At 39.4% G+C, this 25,286-nt stretch overlaps 2 protein-coding genes across 3 annotated transcripts; both read right to left on the reverse strand.

The window, feature by feature from the left end:
• Positions 1–661: 661 nt before the first annotated feature.
• On the reverse strand, positions 662–13,241 carry top1l (DNA topoisomerase I, like). The gene is made up of 21 exons (XM_039797850.1): positions 13,093–13,241; positions 12,596–12,620; positions 9,319–9,415; positions 9,058–9,166; positions 8,651–8,697; positions 8,454–8,546; positions 8,276–8,345; positions 8,008–8,096; positions 7,761–7,876; positions 7,520–7,641; positions 7,292–7,414; positions 6,593–6,780; positions 5,561–5,705; positions 5,159–5,302; positions 4,783–4,968; positions 4,634–4,702; positions 4,373–4,487; positions 2,903–3,030; positions 2,378–2,472; positions 2,132–2,281; positions 662–1,733 (listed from the first exon to the last, which is right to left on the reverse strand). Exons 1-21 carry the CDS (start codon positions 13,105–13,107, stop codon positions 1,631–1,633), a joined length of 2,229 nt encoding a protein of 742 aa, XP_039653784.1. The 5' UTR covers positions 13,108–13,241; the 3' UTR covers positions 662–1,630.
• A 2,419-nt stretch (positions 13,242–15,660) lies between these two features.
• Positions 15,661–23,586, reverse strand: cyldb (cylindromatosis (turban tumor syndrome), b). 2 transcript variants are annotated; one of them, XM_039797851.1, is made up of 15 exons: positions 23,465–23,586; positions 22,576–23,027; positions 22,134–22,263; positions 21,204–21,451; positions 20,955–21,123; positions 19,804–19,860; positions 18,902–19,034; positions 18,351–18,455; positions 17,976–18,055; positions 17,232–17,298; positions 17,022–17,154; positions 16,808–16,916; positions 16,572–16,690; positions 16,263–16,467; positions 15,661–16,043 (listed from the first exon to the last, which is right to left on the reverse strand). In XM_039797851.1, the coding sequence occupies exons 2-15, from the start codon at positions 23,008–23,010 to the stop codon at positions 15,841–15,843; spliced, it is 2,193 nt and encodes a 730-aa protein (XP_039653785.1). In that variant the 5' UTR covers positions 23,011–23,027; positions 23,465–23,586; the 3' UTR covers positions 15,661–15,840. The 2 variants fall into 2 exon arrangements, with proteins under 2 accessions (XP_039653785.1, XP_039653786.1); XM_039797852.1 differs by lacking the exon at positions 19,804–19,860 and having other exon boundaries at positions 23,465–23,584.
• Positions 23,587–25,286: the final 1,700 nt, after the last annotated feature.

Raw genomic sequence — 25,286 nt, forward strand, 5'->3', positions numbered from 1 at the left:
ACTTAACCCAGAGGGGTGCAACCTCTGACACAATAGGAAATACAGCAATTGTAAGTCGCTTTGGATAAAAGTGTCAGCTAAAAGACATGTAATAGATTCAATTCTTAGAACTGTTCATTTGTCTTTACATTTTGTTAACGCTTACATGCATCACAGGCTGAGAACCTTCAGAGAAAGTGCAAGCTGGTTTTAGACGATCAAATGATTGACTAAGCAAATATGAGGACACAAACTCGGGCAAGATCTCCAAGATGGCCGCTAGTGTAAAAGCAGCTTTGCTTGGGAGCATTGAGGTTGGTTAACACTTGTCTTCAGAATCCAATCCACAGATATACAGTACATTTCTGATCAATGGAAATGTGGAGAAAGAATAAAAAATAAATAAAAATAATTCACAAGAACATAGTACATTTACTTGTAGGGTTTTATTTATTTTTTCAACCTACAATGAGCATAAAACTAAAGAAAACATGATCAAAAGGCTATGACAAAAAGGTAAAACAGGAATAGGATGTTGACTTTACAGCTACTTACAATTTTCCTATCATAAAAGTGGAATAAAATGAACTGAATTCACATTAAATGTTACATTATTTTATCCTCAATCTTTACATAATTAAAAAAAACTGTCTAAAATTGTAACAGATTGGTGATTTTTTTGGGCAAAGTTGATATCCCTCACATATCCTTCGGGGAAGAAAAACACTTTCATTTCAATGACTTTAAATACATCATAGCATTATCTTCAAGTAACAGAAGGGAGTTTTTTTTTTTTGAGACAATTATTAAATTAAGTTAAAAATCGATGTAGACAGAGCTACGCAGAAAGATTCAGAGGATGCTTACGACTTAAAGGATAAAAATGATTGGTTCACATTTACACTGAAAAGAAGTCCCTGATGGAGGCTGTAAAACAAAATATTCACATTCTGCTTGCTTGCTTAAGTAAATATTGACATGGTTGCAGTATTTTCCCCCCTTTGCCTGCCCAGACAGTCTTTCATGCTAAACAATTCAACATAGTCCAGTTTAAAATATTCACCCAAACAATTTCATGGCCAAGCCCCGTCATACACACACACGCACGCACACACACTCAAAAGTAGCGCTCACATTTCCATTTCCTCAAAAGGCGCGTGGGTGTAGTTAAGGAGATCATTCGATTTAACTTTGTCTATTAAAATATAGAATTCATTAATAATACACAGAAGGGCTAAAATACAAAGCAAGTGAACAGAGAAAATAAAATGAAAGCATTTTGTTTTTGCTGAATACAGTAGCTAGGACCACAGAGTTCAAAGTGTAGGCATTGTCAGGTTTTGTCCCCGAGGAGGGAGGGAGACAAGGTAAAAAGGTCTTCCAATTACTGGGACTATGCCTTGATGCTCTGTTGTGGGTGTAGTTCAGTCTTGATGCCTGATCTCAGATCAGATGTTTAGACTACCCACAACACCCTCCTGCCACTTCATTATGGCCTCATCATCTCGTCTTACCATGTCTCGGTGTTTTTGTTTCTGCTCAAACTGTCTGAAAATCCTGATCAGGTCTGGCCGTCAAGCAAAAGTCGGTTAAGCTAAAAGAACAAGTATCCGATAAAAAGTGTATCATAGTTTAAACCACAAATTGGGATTTAAAATTCAAAGTCTTCGTCTGCCATGTCGATGGCCCAGGCGAACTTCTCACGCTGGGTTTTGTTGTAGATCTTCTCCACTGGAATGCCCCACTTCTTACACCTTAGGACACAGACAGAAATAACAGCAAAATTTCATTATTTAAGAACCACGTTCCTCATTGTATTACCTGTGCATCTTTGTCCAACAACGAAATCAGGGGAGGGAAGGGACCATCAACCCCAATATCAAAAATACATATTCCTCCTCTTACTTGTAGTTCTGTTTATTAATCTCTAGACTTGTTTTGGTGCGAGTTGACCAGTGTTGGGCATTTCAGCCATGGAGGTCTGCCTTTTCTCTAATATAATTGAACTAGATAGCACTCCGATTGTGGTGCTCAAAGTGCCAAAAAAATAACCGCAATGTCTCCATTTTTGATTTTGGGGTTAATCTTTCTATTCTATTGAGCAACACAAGCTTAGCTTTTTTTTTTCTATCCATCCACATCATCATCTTACCAAGCCACAGAGATGCGAGGGTCCAAATAGTTGAGCTTGGAAGTGCCAAGGGCAATCTGCTTGTTCTCTTCACGATCGGTCGCCTGCACCTCCAGCTTCATCAGTTGCTCCTCTATTCTCTGCACCGCCTTCTTCTTGGTCTCCACGGTCCTACAGGTGAGACAAGTGGCACACAAGGTTATAACTGGTGAGCAGGGTTGACCAGGGAGACAGCATTTCGTCTATAGCAAACCTGTAGATACTTACTTTTTTGATTTTTCATCTCTCCGTACTTTGGCATCAGCCTTGGCACTCTTCAGTTCTCTCTTGGCATCAGAAAGCTGGTCCCTTTTAGCATCAATCTAAGAAAAGAGAAAAAAAGATGAAGTGATTAGTCTCAAATAAAATTGTTTTATTGAAGGACAGAACATGACAATTTGGAGGGGTCAGGGAACTTTAAAAAAAAAAAAAAGCAACAACTCAATTTCAATACCCATCAAGCTCTTTCTAGACAAAAATAAATTAGTTTTTCCTTTAAAATTCCCATTAATAATTTTTGCTACCGCAATGTAGAAAAACATTCACCAATTTCCCATTGAGCCAAGTCAAACAATTAACAATTAATTAAGTCCACATTTTTGGGGATATAAAATCCTTACTTGAACTGGAGGTTAAACAATTGACAAGATAGCATTTTATTTAAACCTACAAATGAAATGAGAGATATAAACTAACCATCTCTCTGGTTAAGCAAAAATAAGGGAGTGTCAAAGAGTAATAAAACGTGTTAACCTTAGTCTGCAGGTTCTGCATAGACTTCTCAAATGTCTTTGGTGGAGCCCTCTGATGGTTACACAGGATAGCCACAGCCCTGTTGGCCCTGTTGTAGGACAAGATCTTGGCTGGAAGGTTCTCATCCGCTAGAGAGAGACGGTGTGTAGAATGAGATTTAAGTATGCAGAATAATTCGTGACAGTAGTCAAACCCAGATTAAAAGCCTATTATTAATTTCAAACAAGCAATTTAGATGCATGCACCTTCTATTTATCTCTACATGCAGGGTTCGTACAGCTTTTTAAAGAGAAAAATTCAGGCACTTTCACAAGGTACTGTAAACCAAAGGTTTCCAGACTCAAAGCTTATATCACCACATCTAAATTGTTACTAGATGTAATGTGAAAGGCCATGCGCACATTCTGGCCGGCGTCTGGCATGAGATGCCAGGAGACATTTCAAAAATTAAGATTTTTGGTTTACATGAGATTGTTAAAATAGAACGTTTAAAGCGTAACTCTCCAAAATGCAACTAGGGTCTTTCTGTGAATGTACCCAAGTCAAACCATCGTTTAAAAGCATATTTAGGACAGAAGAGTCACTTTTAAGAGTTACTGTATTCTCATTTTTCAGTCAAATGGCCTTTTGAAGGAGAGTACTAGGGCACTTTTATGCTAGCCTCAAAATAGACATTTAAAACACTAAGGCTTGACACAACATGAAACTTTGCTCCAAGTACCACCAGGGGCTCTACACATGAAATCCAGCATTGAGAACACAGTTTGTGTACACAGAGTTTACTAAAAAGAAATGTTTTGAGCAACTCACCGTAACTTTTCTTCTGGTCGCCGTCTATCGAGCCAGTCAAAAATAGTCGAGGGAGGAGGGTAAAGATGGAACGCTCCTAAAGCTTAGTTCCATATAAATGCACGGATAATTTTTTATTAGTGAAAAACAATATTGACCTTGTAGTTGAAAAAGAAGCCTCAAGAATGACATTTCCTCCTATGGAGGCGTTCATTCGCATTCGGAGACCGCCTACGTTTGACTGGGAAAACGGCAGATAGCGTAAACCACTGTTAACGTGAGTTGCTCAAAACCTTTTGTTAAACAGTGTTCTCAATGCTTGAGCTCATATGTAGAGCCCCTAGTGATACTTGGCGTTTAAAAAATATATATAATAATAATAATAATAATTTTGAGGCTAGCATGAAAGTGCACCTAGGACTCCTAAATCTTAAGTGATGCTTCCGTCCTAAATATGCTTTGAAAACGAAAGTTTGACTCTGGTACATTCGCAAAAAGACCCTAGGTTGCATTTCGGCAAGAGTTATGCTTTAAGGAGTATATTCAAATTCAAGCATATTCTAACCTTAAAAACAACGTTTAAAATGAAACTTTCAAGAATTTGTATGAAGTATGTACATAGGACTAAATAAAGCTGGATTTGAGTGGTTTTAGATTCTTTGACTGCAGGTGGAGACGTACCACTTGTGAGCTGCTTTAACTGCTGTTGGAGGGTGATTGAGGCGTTGTAGGTACGGAAGACTTTGGCTGTCAGACCGTCCATCAGCTCCTGAAGATGCTTGTTTAGAACAGAAGTCTGGGAGGAGACAATCATTGTACAAAGACTGTTTTTTCAGAGTGCCAAAAGGTAGACATCAGTTAATTTACAAACACTCTCCAAATAAACATTTATGCAATTGTGAATTTTCTGCCAAAACCCATTCCCAGGTTAGTTTTGCTTACATTAAGGCGATCAAACAGGTCATCGTCAGGCTCCTTGTTCTCCATAAACAACTGAAGATTCTTAAATACCTAGAAGAGGAAGAACACACATAAATACAGAGATAAAGTTTGCACACTAAAACAGAAAAAGACTGCTTTACAGTTCTTACCCTTTTCTCCACAGGGACTTTGTTGTAGTAGCGGATAGAGTCTTTACCCAGGAAGTCAAACTCCACCACGTACTCTTGACCATCGTTCTCTGGATAGAGTTTGATATGTTCAACTCTCAGCGAGCAGCAGCCCACGGTGTCCGCAGTCTCTCCTTCCTCCTTCTCATTACCTGCTCTCAGAGCCAGCTAGAACACATCAGGACAGCTGGATTAAAGCCGGTTAACAAAGAAATTACCCCCCTCTCTGCAGCTGGTGTTTACTGCACCCGCTAATCCCCACTTGCAAGTTACAGTCAAGTTAAAAAGCAATGACAACATTAAACTCCCTAGAGCTATAGACACTCCGGACAATGTCACCAGTAATGATGCACCTCACCTTGTCGATAAAGTAGAGTGCCACAGCCCTCTGTCTGATCCTCATCTCCTTAGACTTCCAGTCTTCGTGGTACTGGGTTCTGATACGGTCCACACATTTCTTCAGTCTACGAGCCGTTTCATACTTCTGCCAATCCTTCTCTCCCTGCAGACAAACCACGTGGACAAATGAGTAACTAAGGAACTAGATTATGAGGAACTAGAAATTAGTAGGTTGTTGCACAGTACAGCAAGTAATGTGACATTGCAGTCTCAATATTTACATTCCAGTGGAGCCCACATTTTAACAGATTGTCAAGGTTTTGAAAGGTAACAATCAATCTGGGGAACATGAACTCTGGAATGGCTAAAGACTCATTTTAAACCAAGTCAAAAACTCCTTTTAGTGCAGAACTCAGCCCACCTTGATCCTAGAGCTGGGGTTCAGCATGATATATTTGATGGAGCCTTGAATGTTCTCCGTCCACGACACCAGCCAAGTCACCTTGTTGTCATGGCGAACCTCTTTCCACTTAGTGCCTGGAGGAGGCTCTGGGTGCTTGGAATCCCTATGGAGGAGCAAATAGATAAAAAATAAAAATATCAAACTCACTTAAAGCGTAACCCTCGCAAAAATGCAACCTAGGGTCTTTCTGTGAATGTACCCGAGTCAAACTTTCGTTTAAAAGCATATTAAGAAGGCTCGACATGAAACTATGCTCCAAGTATCACCAGGGGCTCTACACCTTAACGAAAGCATTAACATTGTTTGTGTACCCAGAGTTTACAAAAAGAGAGGTTTTGAACAACTCACCGTAGCTCGTTTCCGGCCGCAGCCATTTTATCAGTCAAAAACAATCGATTTCCGAATGCAACGTAACAGGGAGGAGAGTAAAGACTCCTAAAGCTTAGTTCCATATAAATGCACGGATAAGTCGTTTTGTCGTTACTGAAAAACAATATTGACCTTCTAGTTGGGAGAGAAAAAAAAAAGAAAAAATACAAAAAAAAAAAGAGCCTCATATGGAGTCTGTTCAATCGCATATCGACTCGTTTTGACTGCCGAGGTGGTAGTGGCCGGTAACAGCTGCGTTGAGTTGCTCAAAAACTCTTTAGTAAATCTGTGTACAAAGAGAATGTTGTCAATGCTTGCGTTAAGGTGTAGAGCTCCTCGTGATACTTGAAGCAAAGTTTCATGTTGCGTCGAGACATTTTTTGACTAGCATAAGCGTGCTCCTATTTCCTATCACTCCCATTCAAAAGGCCATTTGACCCAAAAACAAGAATACGGTGAATCTTAAGTGGCGATTTGGTCCTAAATATGCTTTTATACTAAAGTTTGACTCATGTACACACACAAAAATACCCTAGGATGCATTTTGGAGAGTGTAAAAAAAAAAAAACCACACCCATTCACCAGCATAGCGAGAAAAAAAATAAAATAAACATCACTCACTTGCTGCAGTTTATGATGATGTCTTTAGGCCTGATGCGCCGTTTGAGCATGCCCATCTTAGGGTGGTCTCCACGGCCACGGAACAGCCCTGGGGGCTCAATGCGGAAGTTAGCAATACGCTCCCTGTGGTTGTCCATGATGCAGAAGCCGTACTCTTGCAAGAGGCGCTCATTCTCCGCCTTTATTTTCTACAAAGTGTTGGAACAAAAACGCATCAGAAGTCCAGCTAGTTTAAAAATTTGAAGACAGTGTCAAAAAAAATAAGATTTCCACACAAAAAATAAAACACTACTTATTGAATCCAATGTCATTCAACACATGAACAAGTGCAAATGGGGTGGATACTTTCTCCAGGTACTGCATTTAAAAGTGCAAAAAACATTACTTGCAAGGTAATTTGGTGGTATGAACTATGGATGAATGGCTGAACGCCATTCCAAACAATTTACTTTGAGTAACTGATTTATTTAGCTCCTCAACTGTCAATGTGTGGGGTAAAGTAATATTGAATTAGGGCCATGGGCTGGTGTGGCTGACTGGCATTTTATCAATTTTACAACTACTATGTAATTAAACAAAAGGAAACACAGGTGAGATTGTCAAACTAATACTTTCAGTCAATATCATCCTGTAAGGTTGATTGATATATTGTGTGGCCCACTATTTTAGTCCCTAGTTTCGATATACGTAGTAGTTTACCAGTTTCTCATCCTTTGTCATGGCCTTCCTGGCTTCAGACTGAGCCTTGAAGTATTCGCTCATCTCAGTGAAGTTGCACTTCTTCAAGTCTGTGAGCTTAGCCTTTTCCTCTGCAGTCATTTCCTGCATTAGCAAAACATGGTACGATCACAAGACAAATCTTTGAACGGTTACTTCACACGACTCTACCGACTTATTATCATTCAAAAAAGTGCATTTTCTTCTTACCTTCCTCCAATCTTTAAAGAAGTTTTTGCGGAAGATGTCTTTTGTGGTGTACTCATGGTCCAGCATTTTGGCAAAGAACGTGGCAACCTCTTCTGCCTCTGGGCTGAGCTTCATGTGCTTACCTAAAACGTATATGAAATCGGTGCATTTGTCCACCACTGACATGCCATCGCATGGTTCAACAGTATAGCCCTTGACTAATGTAAAAGTTGAGTACTGCCGTAGGGAAATACAGTCTTACCATCATAGTAAAATTTTACGTTACTAGGAAGAGGCTCATAAGGTGGGGCAAACACTGGCCCTTTGTGTTCCAGAAACTTCCATTTGCTGCCATCTGTGTATCTCTCTTCTTCCCACCTGGAAATCAACCAAATCGTTTGTGTAATGTACTTTATCCAACAATAGCACGCAATACGTCCATACATGTTCCACCCCCCACGCTGATCAGCACGTAGATATGGTACATCTGGTTGGCATGGATAACTCACCATTTCCACTTCTCCTCTGGCTCTTTCTTTGCTTTCTTTTTCCCATCAGTGACTTCTCTTTTGTTTTTTGTCTTTTTGGGCTTAATGTCCTAAAAAAAAAAAAAAAACAGAAGAGAAAGTAATTTTGCTCAAAAAAAAAAAAAACAAAAAAATAAAAATCTGGCAGTATCAACATAAACACCTCTCCAATTTCTCAGGTACTCTCATTTTGTGCTTTAGACAAGAAGCCCAATCCCAAGTTGTCATTCTGCATCTGGCCTTTGCTTACCTCATCTTGTTTCCTTTTCTTGGCCTTCTTGTCATTTTCAGTCTTAATTTTTTTGGGCTTGAATTCAGAGCTGAAAAACAACGTGCGTTACAAATTTGGTCACAGATAACCATACAAATACCCTGATCCTATGAAATAGACACATGGAAGCCATGCATGAAGTCTAAAGGATACTCACTCATTATCATCATCCCTCTCCCTTTTTAGGGACTTCTCATTTTTAGGAGAGTGGTAAAAACCATCTTCAGGCTCAGACTTCACTTGTAGAGGGCTGCAAATGAAAATAGAAATGGCTTCATATATAAAAAAAGCTGCAGGTAGCATACATATAGTACTTGGGTGAAATTTAGAGTAAAATATAGATTCCAGACATACCTGGCAAAGCCATTCTCCTTTTTGACTTTACCATCGAGGGACTTCATCTGAAAAAAGTTAAAGTTGTTTAAGTGCAACAGCAAATTATCACAACCAGGTCTGCATAAAAGCCAATTCAGTCGTCAAATATTGTCATTTTTGATGGTTAATCATTAAGTTTTATATTTAACCTTTTTGTACTTTTCTACATAAACATAACTGGTTGGCCCTGAGTGATGAATATCGCAGACTGAGAAGCCTTTGCATAGCATTTTGATAGGAGTGACCAAGAATCTGTCTATTGCACACCAGTTGCCCTCAACATCCACCCCATTGAGAGACCAATTGAGTAAGTTTAGCAAGGGCAGTAAAATCACATGCACAACCATGTGTACCTTCTTCAATGAATTATGTGCAGGGTAATTCACCTTTTTCTCCTTGTGCTTGTCCTTGTATTTGTCTGTGCTGCCATCTTTGTGCTTCATCTTTTCCTTCTCATTGTCTCTGTGTTTTTTGTCAGAGGGGTCCTTGTGATTGCTAGTTTAAAAAAAAAAAAAGATTATGTAAGAGTAAAAAAAAAAATTAATACAAAATGTAGGTTGTTTTACCCATTTAATACAGAAAATGTCTTGTCCACTTAAGAGCAGAAACCTGCATTTAATAAGAGTATAGAAGCACACACACACTACCTGTTGCCATGCTTTGACTTCTCCCGTTCTTTATCCTTCTTGTGGTCCTTATGTTTGTGTTCCTTCTCTTTATACTTGTCTTTATGCTTGTGAGAGTCTGAGAAAAAAAAAAAAAAACATCATCATCTTCAAAGTACCAAGTAACAATTGACTGAATAAAATGGTAGGATTGCTGTGAGCCTACATTAGGTAGGAGATCTACCCAATGGCCATAGTACAAGCCTATATACAAATGCCAAAGACGAACACATGCACTCCGCTCAACCAGGTGGTAATATGGGACCCCCCCTTTCCATAGTTTTAAGTAAAAAACAGGATTGGCACACAAGGTCTAAAAAAAATAAAAATAAATAAAAAACACCACAAATCAGAATGTCATGCAGAATGTAGACTGAAAATCTATTACACAGTAGCACAGCACCACCTACTGCCCATTGTTTGAGACAATGAAACATGCCAGTGAACAAAGTTGGCGTTCACCCTCTTCAATTTGTAAACTACAGGAGAAGAAGAAAAAATCTATCCATCTCTCTCTTTTTTTTTTTTTTTTAAATGGAAAATCAAGTCAACATGCTTTAGAGGGTTGAAAGTTATAGACCTGGGGTGCTTTTCATTACGCTACTCATGCTTTCTTGCATTCTCTCTCTCCTCCTGTAACCCAGAAATAATTTCCCCTCTGCCATCATGGAGGATCTTCCAATCCCTTAATGGACCCCAAGGAGGCTGTTGGAGGCGCTTAGAGCAAGAAAACATTGTTTTTTCCTACGCAGTCTTTTATGAAGTGGCGTGACATAAATGCCTAACCTTTAATTTCATTTTAAGGTGTCAACATACACATCAAGAAAATAATTAGACTAACTTGTGTATGATGACTAAACGAGTGACAATAAGTTCACTAAAAGAGGAACATGCCGACTTATTGGGACTCTTATTACTCACCGTATGCCCCAGAGTTAGACAAGTCGATACATACCCTTCTCATCTCCGTGCGTGTCTTAACTCTGTCCGACGCCACCATCGCTAGCCTAGCTTAGCACAGATCCTGGAGTTAACCGGCTCCATAAAGCCTACTGCTCCCAATAAATGACAAAACGCCAACATTTTCCCGTTTACATGCGATTTGTATAGTCACAGCACGTACAAATAAGGTCACATGAGACAGCCATCTAACGTATACAAACCGAGAACTATATTCTCAGAAGGCGAAACACTGCTACTTGGGCGGAGTGATTTGCACGCAGCACTTAAGAAGGGACGTGGTGAGGAGCAGCGGTGCTTTGCAGGCGTTTCGCTAATCACTACGCCCAAGTAGCAGTGCATCGCCTTCTGAGAATATAGTTCCCAGTTTGTATACGTTAGATGGCTGTCTCATGTGACCTTATTTATACACACTGACTATACAAATCACAACATGTAAATAGGAAAATGTTGGCATTATTTTGTCACTTACTGGGAGCAGTAGGCTAGATGGAGTCGGTTAGTTCCAGGATCGGTGCCAAGCGAGGTTAGCGGTGGGGGCGTCGGAGTTATGACACGCAAAGAGATAAGAAGGGTATGTACGGACTTATCTAACTCTGGGGGATACGGGGAATAAGACAAAGTCCCAATACGTCGGCGTGTTCCTTTAAAAACATGATATTGCATACAGTCGTTTTGCAGCCATTTTCTTTGCAAGGAAGAAATCATTGACATGTATGGTTCCATTTTTCAAAAATACAAAGAATTGAGTTTATAAATAAATTTGTGAATGTGAAATTTGTCAAGTAGCTAAGTTAGATTAGTAAGGAAAAATGCATCAACGTCTTGGTCACTTTGATCATAACAATACACAATTATATAGTACCAAGTTAAATCTAAGAAAATTGTGTCAACAATATAAAATAAAACAGCATATTGAAAAGCACACCTGGTCACAAGCAGAGCTGGCAGGTAAACGGCTAATCTATTAACAAGTTGTCCATATACCCCTGGTATGCCATGTGTTGATCAGTACTTTGTTCTAATAATACAAAAAACACTAAACTCAAGAGACTGAGCTTAACATTGGTTACTTTTATCATTGGCACAAAGACAGTTTATTTATGCTGTCTTCAGATCTAAACCAAGCCACTGATGTTAGATATATGACTGACTAGGGAACACATGGTAAACTGTCCAATGTATATATGCATAAGAGTACAATTTGTAGTAGATAAATGGTTGAGCGTGCTGACCAACGTCAATTGAGCCAGGCCATAGTTAAGATGCTCTCTGTTCAGTCTGAAGGGAATGAATACCACTCTAACTAGAAGTGAAGCCAAAGCCCTTTATGCCCCATTGCTGATGAATGACAAATAAGGTTGACTGGTGTAGTTGTCTAGATGATTTTTAGCAACAAAAAGTCAATAGCAGATCAATATCCCATGCTTGGTTGCTGGAGTATTTAAGGCACCTCAATAATTTCACTGAAACCAGACATTGAATATTTTGTCCAAGGTAGTAGGTGTTTAAAGTGCATCCCCTAGAAAAAGTTAGTCCTGGTTAATTGGTATAAATATGGATGGTGTCTTGTATGATTGATATATACGTTTCTATAGCTTAAATGGACAAAATCATAAAAGCATTAAAAACTCTAAAAACGGGCTCACTTTATACTTTAAGATATTGTCAAGATGCTCTAATATCCAATAACTTGTGTGATTATCAATTAAAGTTGATGACATGTGCGGACTGTTAAATGTGGCCCAAACTTAGAAACAGGTGTACTCTCTAGCTGTTAAAAAGCAGTTTACTGTCGTATACGTTATTTAAAACAAAATTAAAGAGTCGAATATTGGTCACTACGTAGGATCTTAATTAAGCCCAATGCCTTCGCATTTCTCCTTCACATAGCCATCTGCACTTCACAGCCTGGGTTCAGCTTGCAGTAGTCAGGCCGCTACACCGAAAAAAGAAAATGGCGCAGAGACTAAGTCCTCAACCCCCAAACCCTCACTTTCAGGTGGGAAATATGGTATTAAAAGTCAACCAACAAGAAATTCCAATACGATAAACAGATAAAACACCTCGAGCTGTGTCCCAATAATTATTAGAATCGAGAAAATAATTTGCGGAAATGCTTTTAATAGACCTCCCTTTTGAACAATAGGCGCTTGTGAGTGAGACAGAGGACTTAGTCTCTGGACGCCATTTCTGTCCTCTACTGAGAACTACCGTAACGTTACATTTGATCAGTGAAGACGTGATAGATATAAGGGAAATCATCCTTTAACTGGTTAGCTTCATGTCACAAACTTACCATTGAAACGAGACCCACCGTCAATCTGAAAAATCAAAAAACAGATGAACGTTAAATATCATAATGGCTAATAAGCCGGCTAACTAACTTTGAACTTGCTGGATTGAAAAGCGAGTTTGTTAGCTACCCTGCTAGCTAGGCTAGCTTGCTACGCTGGCTGGTAACATGGCTGATACCGAAGCCGCTACGGCTAACATTGGCTACAGCTAACGCCAAATTAAATGTGGCGTTAGCCCACTTTGTCTCGGAGTTCATGCCTATCCACACAATCTGGAAAGCTAACTAGACAGTACCTCTACGTAAAATTACAAATAAAAACGCGATGAAACATGTCAAGACGGTGTTAACAACAATATGAGTTGGCTTAACATTACAAACACACTCGGTTAACCCGCGCTAGCAGGCACTATTCACAGTTAGCTAAGTTACCTTGTCAAACCAAGCGAATAAAACGGTAGCAAGAAATTGTACCCGTCAACCACAAGTGGTGACATTACCTGGTCCCCACTCATTTCCTAAGCGTTGTTTGATTAAAAACTCAAAAATGAGTAACGTGTAGGGTGACCACACACCGGCGAGGAGATGCAGACAGACTGAAGAAGAAAAGACACAGTTGTGTAAGAGATGAAGTCCCAATTGTACAGTACTGCGCATGCGCCTCAATTTAAATGGTAGAGAGTAGTAGCTCCTCCTCTTGACCAAAACGTGTTGCTCTTCGGGCACACGATGGTCACACTGTCCTGAGTGATGGGTACACATGTAGCCTATCAGGAGCACAAGCTGCTCAAGGTTCAGTACTCTACTTGTTTATCTGTTTGTTGTTTGTATTCAATTTATCTGAGAAGTGACAGCAAAAGGATGAAGCAGCTCTTTGTACATATTATTTGTAGTACTAATAATAAAATTCTTCACCATCATCATCATTGTGTCTGAAGAAGCCTGTCCTTTCAGATAGCATATATGCCCATCCTTATGTCATTTAGTGAATATGCATATCGACAAGCTATACACATTTTAATGATTTCAAACACGGTGTGGGCCAGAATGTGTGGCACGTAACAGACAGGAGCTGTTGCCCTCCACAACCTTGAAAGCCAACAGGCCTGTCACTTAACAACTCAATGGCAAAGATATTCAGACTGTAAGTTGCTGAGTGAATTGAAATTCAAAAGGTATGTTTCAGAATTATGACCACCTGAAATGTCCTACAAATAAGGTTTCAGTCTCATCTTCGTAATCCTCTTTAGATAATAAATGAAAAGGTGTAGTGACAGATGATTTCATTTCATTTATTATATAGGAAAGTTAAAAGTAACATTAAATTACAATATAAACGGGCCTGACTCAGTTTAAAAACTGGTTTCCGGCAGGTTCCTGTTCTGCAGAAACGTAAAACAACAATACAGCTACGGCACATGAAGACAGAAACACTTGTACAGGACATTAGCGTGGGCTAGACATATACAGACAACTAAAACAACAATACAGACGCTTGGACAATACATTAACAAATCAATGTGTGCAAGTGTAACTGTTGACAAGGAACAGTTTGTGTGCCTTTTTGAAATATGTGATGGATGGTAGTGTTCTGATGTGATGGGGAATGTCATTCCAAATGTTGGTGTATGTATGAAAAAAGGATTTCTGACCATAGTTGTTTTTGTATGGAGGGAGCTGTAATGAATGCCTGTGAAACTGACCTAGTGAGGCGTACTGGTCTCATATTGTGTGTCGAGTGAAGTCCAGCAAGTGCTGGTGAAGTGCCATTTTGAATCAGAAAATAAAATGCAATAGTGTGTCTGTTTATGTAGTTCTGGTAAGTCAGAGCGTTTGAGCGTGTGAGTGCAATGCAATGGTGAGACCACTTTGGAAGATTACTGTGGCTCTTGAGAGCTCGATTGTATAGTCGTGCTATTGGTTCAGTAATTTCCTTGGTGGTAAGAGACCAGATTGGAAGACAGTAGGACATTGTTGAAAACACAATTGCATGTTGCATGGTCACTGTACAACTATATCAAATTTAATCTAAATACACAGGACAGCATCTAAAAACACATTTTTTAAAATTATTTTCTTAATCATACCTTAGACAATGGTAGACATGGTAGCTTGCACTTTAATATTTGTTAAACACTGTTTTTGTGAAGCCAATATTTCTTTCCCTCAGAGGTTATGAGAATAATGTATACTCATGTGGTTTGATGGGCTTGCATACATACTAGTATTAAGAAAAAAGTTTTTCTGTTAGGGATGATTGAGACTTGATGGTGGATCTCAGTGAATAACGTTAAAGGCAAACTCATTTTTGTCCACAAGATGGCATTGCAGTCCATAATATATCCTGTAGACTCAACATTTAGTTCAAGATTTAGCATAAAAAAAAGGTTTCAAATGTAGTTGATTTAACTGATTACAATGCATTATTCCACACTGCTAAAAAACATGATAGGCAGTGGTTTATTTTCTTAAGGAAATTCTGTGTTTGCTCGACACAGTGAAGTAAATACTATACAAAAGGACATAGGCTACATGTACCAATTTTCTGTTTATAAAGCGACGGCCCATCAAAAAGAAAAGCATGTAGTTTATATGACGTGGAGGCTTCAGGTGTTTTAGTTCACAATTGATAACGCATAGTTAAAATTATGCAACACCAAACAAACATGTCACCAAGTAGTCTCACATAGCCAGGTCTCCACAGCACTGTAGTATGTCAACAAGTGCTTGATGGGTACACATGTAGCCTATCAGGAGCACAAGCTGCTCAAGGTTCAGTACTCTACTTGTTTACTATAACTTAACAGGCAAAACAATTTAAATTCATTCATTCACTAGATTATATACATTTACGTGTAATGCCTTTAATGTCACAATTTACTTTAAAAGATATATATCTTATCTTTATATGTTGGTTTAAATAAATCAGTGTAATAACAGCAAGACATTCAAGAGATGAAGACTGATGAGTACACAGTGTAATATGTTTCCTGCTCATTCTTTCGCTCCTTGCTTATCTACAGTACATCAACTTTGACTAAAGTCATTTTATAGTCAAATGTCATTTATATTGTTTTTTTCTCTTCAACAATATTGTATATCCTCACCAAATGATGTTAAAAGCATATGTTTCAGTTCCTGCTGTTTGGATGTAATAACCAACACAAAATCTTGCAGATTAAGCAGAGAAGCAAGATTATTAAGGCACTGTTATGGGAACATAGTGTCCTCAACCTCACATGCGTTTACTATTCCTGATGGTTGGGTTTTGAAAGTGGCATGGTTGGGTTTTGGTATAAAAACATATAGGAGTCACACAGTAACCTGCGCACAAGTTCAGGAGCCTGGGAAGGCTTAGACCAAGCCAGCTCCTCCTCCGGCTGGGACAGGTAGTCACCTAGCTCCGGACAAGCTCGGACCTCAGGAATGTTGTAGCCATGTTGATCGTCACCTGTAAGAAAGAGTGGACATCAGAGTGTGGCTTTATCTAAAACTGCTGAGGCTACCTTATCAGAAAATAAGGCAGTCAAGGGTAACCACTTCTTAGAAAAAAAAAAAAAAGTCATAGCTTGCACGAACATCAGAATAAAATTACTTGTATGGTAACTAATAATGACACCAATGAGAAACAACCTATTAATTCAAATAAACAAGCTGAAATCTATCTTACCGCATCTGTCTGCCATGCTGTCAAAAAAGAGCCAGGAGTGAGGATCAGAGCCGTATTTGACAAAGGACACATAGTGGCTTGTTTGAATGCAGAGCACAGCAGACAGCTGCATCGTGTGCCTGGGCACAGGAGTATTAGAGGCTGTATCTGCTGGTACTGCAAGAGTTTTGGGGGAGTGACCCTGCCGCGACGGATGTGTGTGAACCTGAAAGAAAAATAGAAAATATAAAGTTATACATGTTTACAAGTTAGGTGAGTGGGAGACTTGACATCTAAAACCATCTTCTGCTTCAAGCCATCTGGTTTTACCTGTGTGTTGCAGGTAGAGCAGTACTGTTTTATTCTCCCTGGTTGCAATTTGCGATCTGGTAGACAATGAAGACACTCGTACTCTGCCAAATGCCCACAAACGAAGCATTCCCTTGGAGCTGTTATGAAAAAATTTAGGTGATCTGTAAGCATCTTTAAGCTCTTCAAAAACACTATTAAAAAGTAGTATTCTATTCACATCCTTTATGACTTAATTGATTATGCCTGTTCCTCACAATTGTATAGAAGATCTGTGATGTCCAGCTCAGTGGAGGGAATGATGTGAGAAAACATCTTATACTTGTTTCCAAACCTTGGCATCTGAACCATTAGACAGGACGGCATCTGAGGGAAAAATAGGAAAGGCAATATTGGAGTTACATTACTGTAAAGAAGAAAACTTGATTTACCCCCCCCCCTCTTTTCATTTTAAGAGGAGCACATGCTCACCTCTTCAAACTTGAGGTCTCCTGACAGGCAGGATGTGTCCAGCAGCTGTTGGACAGTGGGCATCGGTCCCATCTGTTCTTTTTCTAGAAAGACCTGGAAGGTATAGGCACCGTGACATATTTCTTGTCTCGATCTAAAAAAGAAACAGAATTTCAGTAACTTAACACAGTCAAATAGGACAGGATATTTAACTAAGAAATAAGATTGTACCTGAGCTTAAGCAGTGGCTCCATGCAAAGCACTTTCTGAAAGAGGACTGTGATGAACTCTTCTGGGTCTGCAGTGAAGCAAAGCAATTAAAAACCTACAGAATTGCAACAGTAGGCGTATTTAGGTTATGTTGCAACAACTAAAGACTATTCTATTGGAATATAGACCAAATTACCATGAAGTTGCGCTAACACAACAATCACTTCCAGTGGACAACTGGAAGTGATTGTTGTGATTGCAGCTGATTTGAATTGCTTTGAAATGTGAAATCAGCACACGGGTTCATTTCTGGTGTCATTTTCAGCCATTAACTGTAGCGTTTAAAGATATATAGTTAAACACAGTGGTACGATTTGATGTTTCCGTTTTGCTTATTTTATGTGCTGTGCTGCTTTGCCTATGTCCTTGTCCACCTAAAACTAGCAGTCCCGAATAGAGGTGAGATGTCACTGTTGGGTAAACTTATGTCATTTTCTTTAGTCTGTAACCCAACAGGTAGGCTAAATTAGGTCTCCAACCTAACATTAGAGAAAGTTCTGTTATTAATGACATATTAAAAGCATCAAACTTAGATAAATGAGAATAACTTTGAAATAAGACTTGAAATAACTCATCCCCATTTGCTCAACACCGTTAAATTGAATGTACATGACGCATGGGTTTTCTACCCGGAACTTATTGTAAACAAACAGTAATTGGTTCTATACTTTTTAACAATGCACGTTGCAAAATATGGATGTGTACCTTTTTCCTCTGTTCGGAAGGTGTCGCAGCCAAGCTGTTCACGGAAATTCATCACACTCGCGGCAGGCACAAACCCTTGTCTGCAATAAATACAATAGCTACCAGTGAGCAAACACAAGAACTCATACGCTGAAATAGCTGCATACACCAAAACAATTAAGAGCAAACACAAAGACACACCTTCTTATGTAAGAAGGTTTTGAGCACATGCACTTTTTTTTGTTAGCCAGTGAATAAAGAGTACCCATATCATTGAGACAGAGTGTACTTGTTTACCAGTTGAGACTATGTAAAATGTCATAATGTTCTTGTTTTGCAGACTAGATGATAATGCAAGGAGTTAGAAAAGCAAAGTCTTGAAGCCACGGTTAATACCTGCGCAAACAGTTGACTATTTTTCTAAGAGTGCAGGTTACGGGTTTGTCCGTGTCAGCAGGTTTTTGGCAGATATTTTCCAGGGTCACGGATGAGCCGAACAAACTTAAAAGAGAAAACCACATTGTTTTATCAACTCTGAATACAGTTCACCATGCTCCATTTAGTTGTACATGTTCTCCAAATAAAATAAAATGTACATAATGAGAGATTAAAGCAACTACAAGGAACTTTTATCTGGTTATTAAACAGTCTCAATTTAACACCAATGCCTATATAGGACCTACATAAGCAAACTAGACCATCAGTGAGAGTTAGAAGATTGGCTATTTCTATATAGTTATTTTTAATGCCTCTTCCGGAAACCCCGCAAAATCTGACAAAACGATTTAAGGATTATAACATTTATTTGGCCCTAACCCTATTGCTACCGAATTAATCAACACAAAATGAAAGTTTCTTGTAGATGCTTTAGAGTAAATCTGAGCAGAATTTGCAAAAGTGTGCTACTTGAGAATCAAATGCTCTGCGAGGTGGTGAACTGGTTTTACCTGAAGAGTGTGGCATCAAGGTAACAGGAGTTGACGTGACCCTGAATCCCTTTCATTCTTCCCACTAACAAAGACAATGCCTTTGATTCAGGAATAGGTGGTGCATTCTCCTCTGTGTCCTCAAATGGAGGAACTGAAAACAGACAGCAAACAAAAAAAAGAGATGTTGGCATTTTAACACAGACCACATCACTTCACTAGTAACGTCAGATTTGAGAAACATTGTATTCTGCAGTAGCTTCTCACCAGGCTTAAACACATTTAACTGTACAATCACACAGGCCTTTATGAATAATGGTTATTCTGCTTTTCCAAAGCAGGAAGTTCACAGGAGTGTCAAATGTTCCACTGATAAAAAAAAAAAAAATTCTAACAGGTGTCGTTTGCATAATTTTATCTTCACTAAATCCTGCCAAGTTCCTCAAATGCCAAGTTCCTCAAAACTGATTCTATGAGGTTGTGTGAATCATAAATTGCAGGTAATTGAGATGAATGAAAAACTAAAAATACTAAAGCTTTATATAACACTGGCACCCTGATCAAAATTTCAGAGTTTGCAAAGTGTCCTGTACAGCAGTTTAAATGTTGTGTAGTGTACTAGTGTCCACAACAGTTTAGAATAGACAATTATAAAAGGATGTTAGGTTAAGCTAAAGCTTCATTTTATTCATTTGAACAATTTCTTTGATATTTTTATAAAAGTAATAACACAAGGGTGTAACAAAAGACCATGTCATTTTAACCCCATCCCAACCCAATCCCAACCCAGGCCCCCTACTTCCCCCCAAAATCACAGTAACAAAAAAGGAGTAAGCCGTGGCCGGGCTGACTCAGTGGTAGAGCAGGCGCACATGTACCCAGAGGTTTATGCCTCAACGCAGAGATCCAGGGTTCTGTCTGACCTGTGATGATTTCCTGCATGTCTTCCCCCTCTCTCTCCCCTTTCTCAGCTAGCTGTCCTGTCAAAAAAAAAAAAAAGGTGGAAAAGCCCAAAAAATTATCTTAAAAAAAAAAAAAAAAGAGTAAGCCCGCACTGCTCAGGAAAGGAAATAAAGACAGAGTAGTAATTGCAGTTATTACTCAACACCCAGCACCCAAACAAATGGTAATAATTATAAGTGGTGACAGTATTATTACTAGTAACAATGATAATGATGATAAAAAGCAACAACAACAAAAAATAAAAATAAAAAACCTGGACATCCAGTCATCAGTAGTGGCAGGGTGAAGGGAGTTACTTCCGTGCCTATTGTAACACCAATGGAAGAGGTTGCCCAGCAGGCTGAAGCATATTGTTAAGGTACCGCTGAAAGTCCTTCCAGCAATTTACAAATAGAGGAGGTTTCTTTTTGAGATTGAACATCATTTTTTCCTGAGGCCATATATGAGGTAACCGCCTTCAACCATAAGGAGACAGGAGGGGGAAGTTTGCTTTTCCACTTGATAGCAATGCACTTGTTGCCAGCGAGCAAGGCTAGTTTGATTAAGCATTTTTTTTTCCTCCTATCAGCTGGCAGAGCTGTTGTGTCCCATAACAAAACAAGTCTTGGCGAATGAGGGATTTCGACTCCTATGACCTTTTTAAGTGTATCCAGAATGGAGCCCCAATAGGGGGTTCATTTTGTACAGCTCCAAAACATATGCATCAGGTTACCTGTGTCTGTCTTGCATCTTGAGCAGGTTTCTGAGATAGCACTGTTCATTCTATGAAGTCTTTCCGGTGCGTAATAAATTTGATGGATAAGATTAAGCTGTAAGAGCTTGTGGCGGCTGTTGTAGGAGAAGTTTTGGGCTTCTGCACATATTGCCTCCCAGTCCCTATCCCTGAAGTTGTGATCCAGATCTTGTTCCCATGTGACCCGGAATTTTAACATATTATTTGCCTAAAGCTTAATTTTATTTTGTACAAGTAAAATGTAACACTGGTAAAAATAAAAAAAATAATAGTCACATTTTACTTTGAAAAACACTTTAAACACCAATAATTTAAAATGTGTGTCAATTTGAATTGCTTGTGTATGTGCATCCCACCAAACTGGGAGAAGGGTCTAACCTGGAGGTGTGTCAGTGAGTTTGGAGGTCTCCCTTCCTGTAGAGGAGCACAAGAACCTGCTATCAGGACTGCACTTTGTGACGGGAATGAACAAAGCCCTGTTCCCTTTGCAGGTGAAATACCTCTGGCTTCCATATGTCCCATCAGAGCAGCCATTCACCTCATAGTCCTGAAACAATTAAAACCAAATCAAGTATGAGGTAGATGCCTAAAGCTGACAGAAACGTACAAAATGTTATAGTCACTCACCAATTCAATCCCAGCCCATTCACCAGTCTTCCCTTCAAGGGCCCCCAACCACTGGACAACCCCATATACTGTGATCCCTGTGTTGGACACCACCTCCACCATGGATCCCACCTCCAGAGGCACATGAGATGCGCTTGAACTTTGGCTCTGAATGACACTCTGCTCTGTGTCGTTGCTGCTCACTTGTCGTGCACGAGATCCTATATTCGGCATGGAGTTGATGCGCGTCACTGCTTTTCTGTTTAGACCTGTGGAGAGTATAAGGTTTTAGAAAGGCTGAAGGTTAGGACATTTGTTTTAGGCTTGTCACATGATGCCTCATCAGATTGGCATCTAGCTAAAACTGAACATGTTACATAAGAGGCACGTAGACAGCTCAGAGTTCACAATGTGATAAAATGTCAGACCCCGTGATGAATCTGCTGTTTTACATTCCAGAGTAAGAGGACCAGTTTTTCCAGTTGTGTACTGGGACTGCTTCTTCTGCGCCCCCTCTGGAGTTAGTAATTTTCTGAAAACTTTTAATAGCAGGATTTGATTCGCTGATTTCAGAGGAGGGAGTTTTTTTTTTACCAAAAAGGATTTAGTTTTTTTTTTTTTTAAAGGAATTTAGTTCAATAACTCAAAAAGACATCACTAGCAAGTATCTTGTGGTTAAGAAATGTCACATGTTGGGCGCCTGGGTAGCTCACCTGGTAGAGCACATGCCCATATGCAGAGGCTCAGTCCTTGCCGCAGCAACCGCGGGTTCGGTTCTGACCTGCAGCCCTTTGCTGCATTTCATCCCCCTTCTCTCTACCCTTTCAAGTCTAAGCTGTTGTATCAACAATAAAGGCCTAAAAATGCCCCCAAAAAAATCATCTTTAAAAACAAAAAAAAGTCACATTTAAAAGAGGCAGACCAAGCTGCGACTTTTACCACTTTACTTACCCCCACATTGGCCATCCTTCCAGTGCAGTCCGAGGGGAAGGGAGTAAGATGGGACCACCTGGACGATGTCTGCCGCACTGAACAGGGGCAGAGGAGCGGGTTTCTTGGATGACAAATTGTGATCACTGTCCTATAAGAAAATAGACACTCAACACTTATGTACAGAACAAAGATAAACGTTCTTGTGCATGTGCACATTTTGCACTAATGACAAAGAGTCACGCATCTCTAGCAATCTTGTGACTAATAACAGATCACCCGAAATGATATGGTCATCCTCGTCTCAATATATTTCCTGAGGTTATATTAGTGTGTATGTGCAATTATTCAGAGAAACCTGCTGATCAATATAACTATGCCTCTTCTGTTTTGTTCATTATGCCCCACACTACACCCACACTTAGATGCTGCAAATAAACCAGAAAAATAAAATGTTACCCACCACAAATTCCACCTCAAAGCCAAGCATGTGCAGGTCGTCTTTGTTCTCCTTCCTCCCAATTTGCATCAGGTTCTTCACCATCCCTGGCAGGTGTCCCTTCTTGTGCTTCACCACCACCAGATCATCCTGAGACAGTTTACAGATAGCCGAGAACAGCTGGGGGTTACACAGCAGCTCCAGGCGTTTGCTTGCGGGGTAAACGAAGAGCAGTAGCTGGGCCTGGTGGCGGGTCAGAGGGTATGTGTCCTCCCTCCTCACGATGCCTCCGCTCTTAGGGCTCCCTGCATTGCTGCCACCGCAGTACAGCAGCCCCATCAGCTCTCCGGGCTGCAACTCTGCCTCCACACGGCCAATACATCCTCGGCAGAAGCCTTTCCTCGTTTTCCCGCGTATCACGATGAAAAACTTCTCCTTTAGTACAGTTTTGGGCTCCATATTTCCACCTATATATTCTGTTAAACAGTTTAGAAGCAGAACATATGCTTATAGAAACAGTTAACCTGTAGCAATACAACAGGAGTACATTAGTAGGCTACATTGTAGCCTAATATCTCCTATAAGGCTACTTGATAACAAAGTTGGGAGAACAGTAATTACACTCGAATTTCAAATAAAAACATAATTTCCTGTTTAACAGTAGGCTACTCAATGTGTCATGGACAATACAAACAATGGCATGACACTAGTATTTCGAATTAGCTACAATTTTAAGAATATTGTATCACATGTTAAGACAATTCCAATACGTCCCTGCACGAGAGCTAGCTTATAAATTAGATCTAGGACACTCGACCAGACAACCCGAGATGCTCTAACGTTACTCGCCTAACTAATATTCATTAGAGAGTCGGTTTAGCCTTTAGAAAATAGAAACCGCTAGTTTACTTACTGTTTCTTTTCTCAAGAGCAATTATTCCGCGAACGGTTGCGCCACTGTTGCAACATTAATTAATTCTCCACAACAGCAGATCTCTTCCTCTTGACTTGTACTGTGTAGGTGGGTTAACCTGCAGACGTTTAAATTACTGACATGCGTGTGACCGACAACGCCCACTTGGCAGCTCCCAACTTCTCCGCCCTGAAGCTGCAGACTCGGTAAGAAAAGGGAGGATATTGTTGACTATCTTTAAACTGAAAGTGGCTATGCAACAACTGCCTATTTGATATGATGGGGACAATGTACTCAAACTGTGAAAGAATGGCTAAAAGGTGTATTGTGTTTCAACATGAAGTCTGGTCTGGATTATGTTTTTAATTAATTATCTGTCTAAGGGAAATACATAGACTATAGCTTTAAGCCATATAGTTCTCAGTTTAGAGTCAGTTTAAGTTGAACTCTAAATCTGTCTGCATTAAATATTATTGAAGTTCTCAGACAGAACATATTTTTATAACTTGGACTGCTGTTGTCCTCAGTTTGCTTCGCTGCATATAAAAGAGACACATTTTAAGATCCATCTCATGACCTTTGTTTGACTCAGGTCTTCTTGTCCTTTCTTACCTATGATTTGGCCTCAAGTGCAGCTTAATTTTTCGAAATATTGTTATATGAAGACAAAAAGTCTCACTTGTTCTGCTTGTTTAGGCTTCATTGTCATCTTACAAAACACATGGGAGGTCACTATAGTTTACTGATACACTGAAATATTACTCACCAGTAGATGGACAGGAACAGTGTCAACAGATATCTAGAAACATGTTCAGTGTAACAAATTCCTCTAGTGCAACGTTTTGAGTGACATGTTTTTTGCATGCAGTCTTAACATGTGACATGTAATACCCTGTGAACAGTTGGTATGCACATCAGATTTACATAGCAGCCATCGTTTTCTTCAGCATAGTGACCAGCATAAAACCGGTCTGTTGTCCTTCATTTAAAAATCCATTTCATAATATCAGTTTTAAGACAATTCTTATTAGTAGACAATTTTGCCTTCTTTATTAGAAAGTACTTGTCTGAAGACTGCCCTCTGTTGGCTGGTGATCACAATAACATAACAGTGTCACACTGGAGAACAACATAAATGTACATCATACAGTGCAACATGAGCTTATCCAGATACTACCATTTTATAATATGCTCATGGGAAGATATTTATGAAAAAATTAAATTCATTTGATAAGAACAATGAAACTATGAGAAACTATCAGATAATTGAGGCACTGTTATGGCTGTAATGCCATCTTTGTTCCTCAGGATCCCCTGGACCAGAGTTTATCTTCAATCTCTGAACTACGTGGTCCTTTTCATTTAAAAAATGCACACTTTCTTCTGGAAACTCCGCTGATGAGGGAGAGTTGGGAAAGTAGGAAATTGTTAGTAGGAAGAATATGACTAATAACAATAACAATAAAGGCAAATGTCAACTTACGGTCAACAAGAGGTCTGTTTGGCTGACTTTGCGGTTGGAGTCTTCTCAGGGAGAGGCTGTCATCTTTCTCTTTATGGAAGGACAGAGCATTGATCAACACCTAAAGCACACAAAAAGTCTAAATTGTATATGTTTTTGTATTAAAAATCCTAACATCTTCCATTGAATCAGAGTCCAAACCTCTACATTGTAAAGTGATCAAACCTGTTATCCAGCTGAACTGCTTAGTGCCATGTAGATTCCACATTTATGCCACACTGGCACCACTATTTTGGGCATGAGAGATGACAGGGGCCTCTTTCCTGGCTGTTTTTCTATAGCACAATAGCAAACAGTGAG

The sequence above is a fragment of the Perca fluviatilis genome, chromosome 4 (assembly GCF_010015445.1).
Source record: "Perca fluviatilis chromosome 4, GENO_Pfluv_1.0, whole genome shotgun sequence".
In the NCBI taxonomy this organism is placed as follows: domain Eukaryota; kingdom Metazoa; phylum Chordata; class Actinopteri; order Perciformes; family Percidae; genus Perca; species Perca fluviatilis.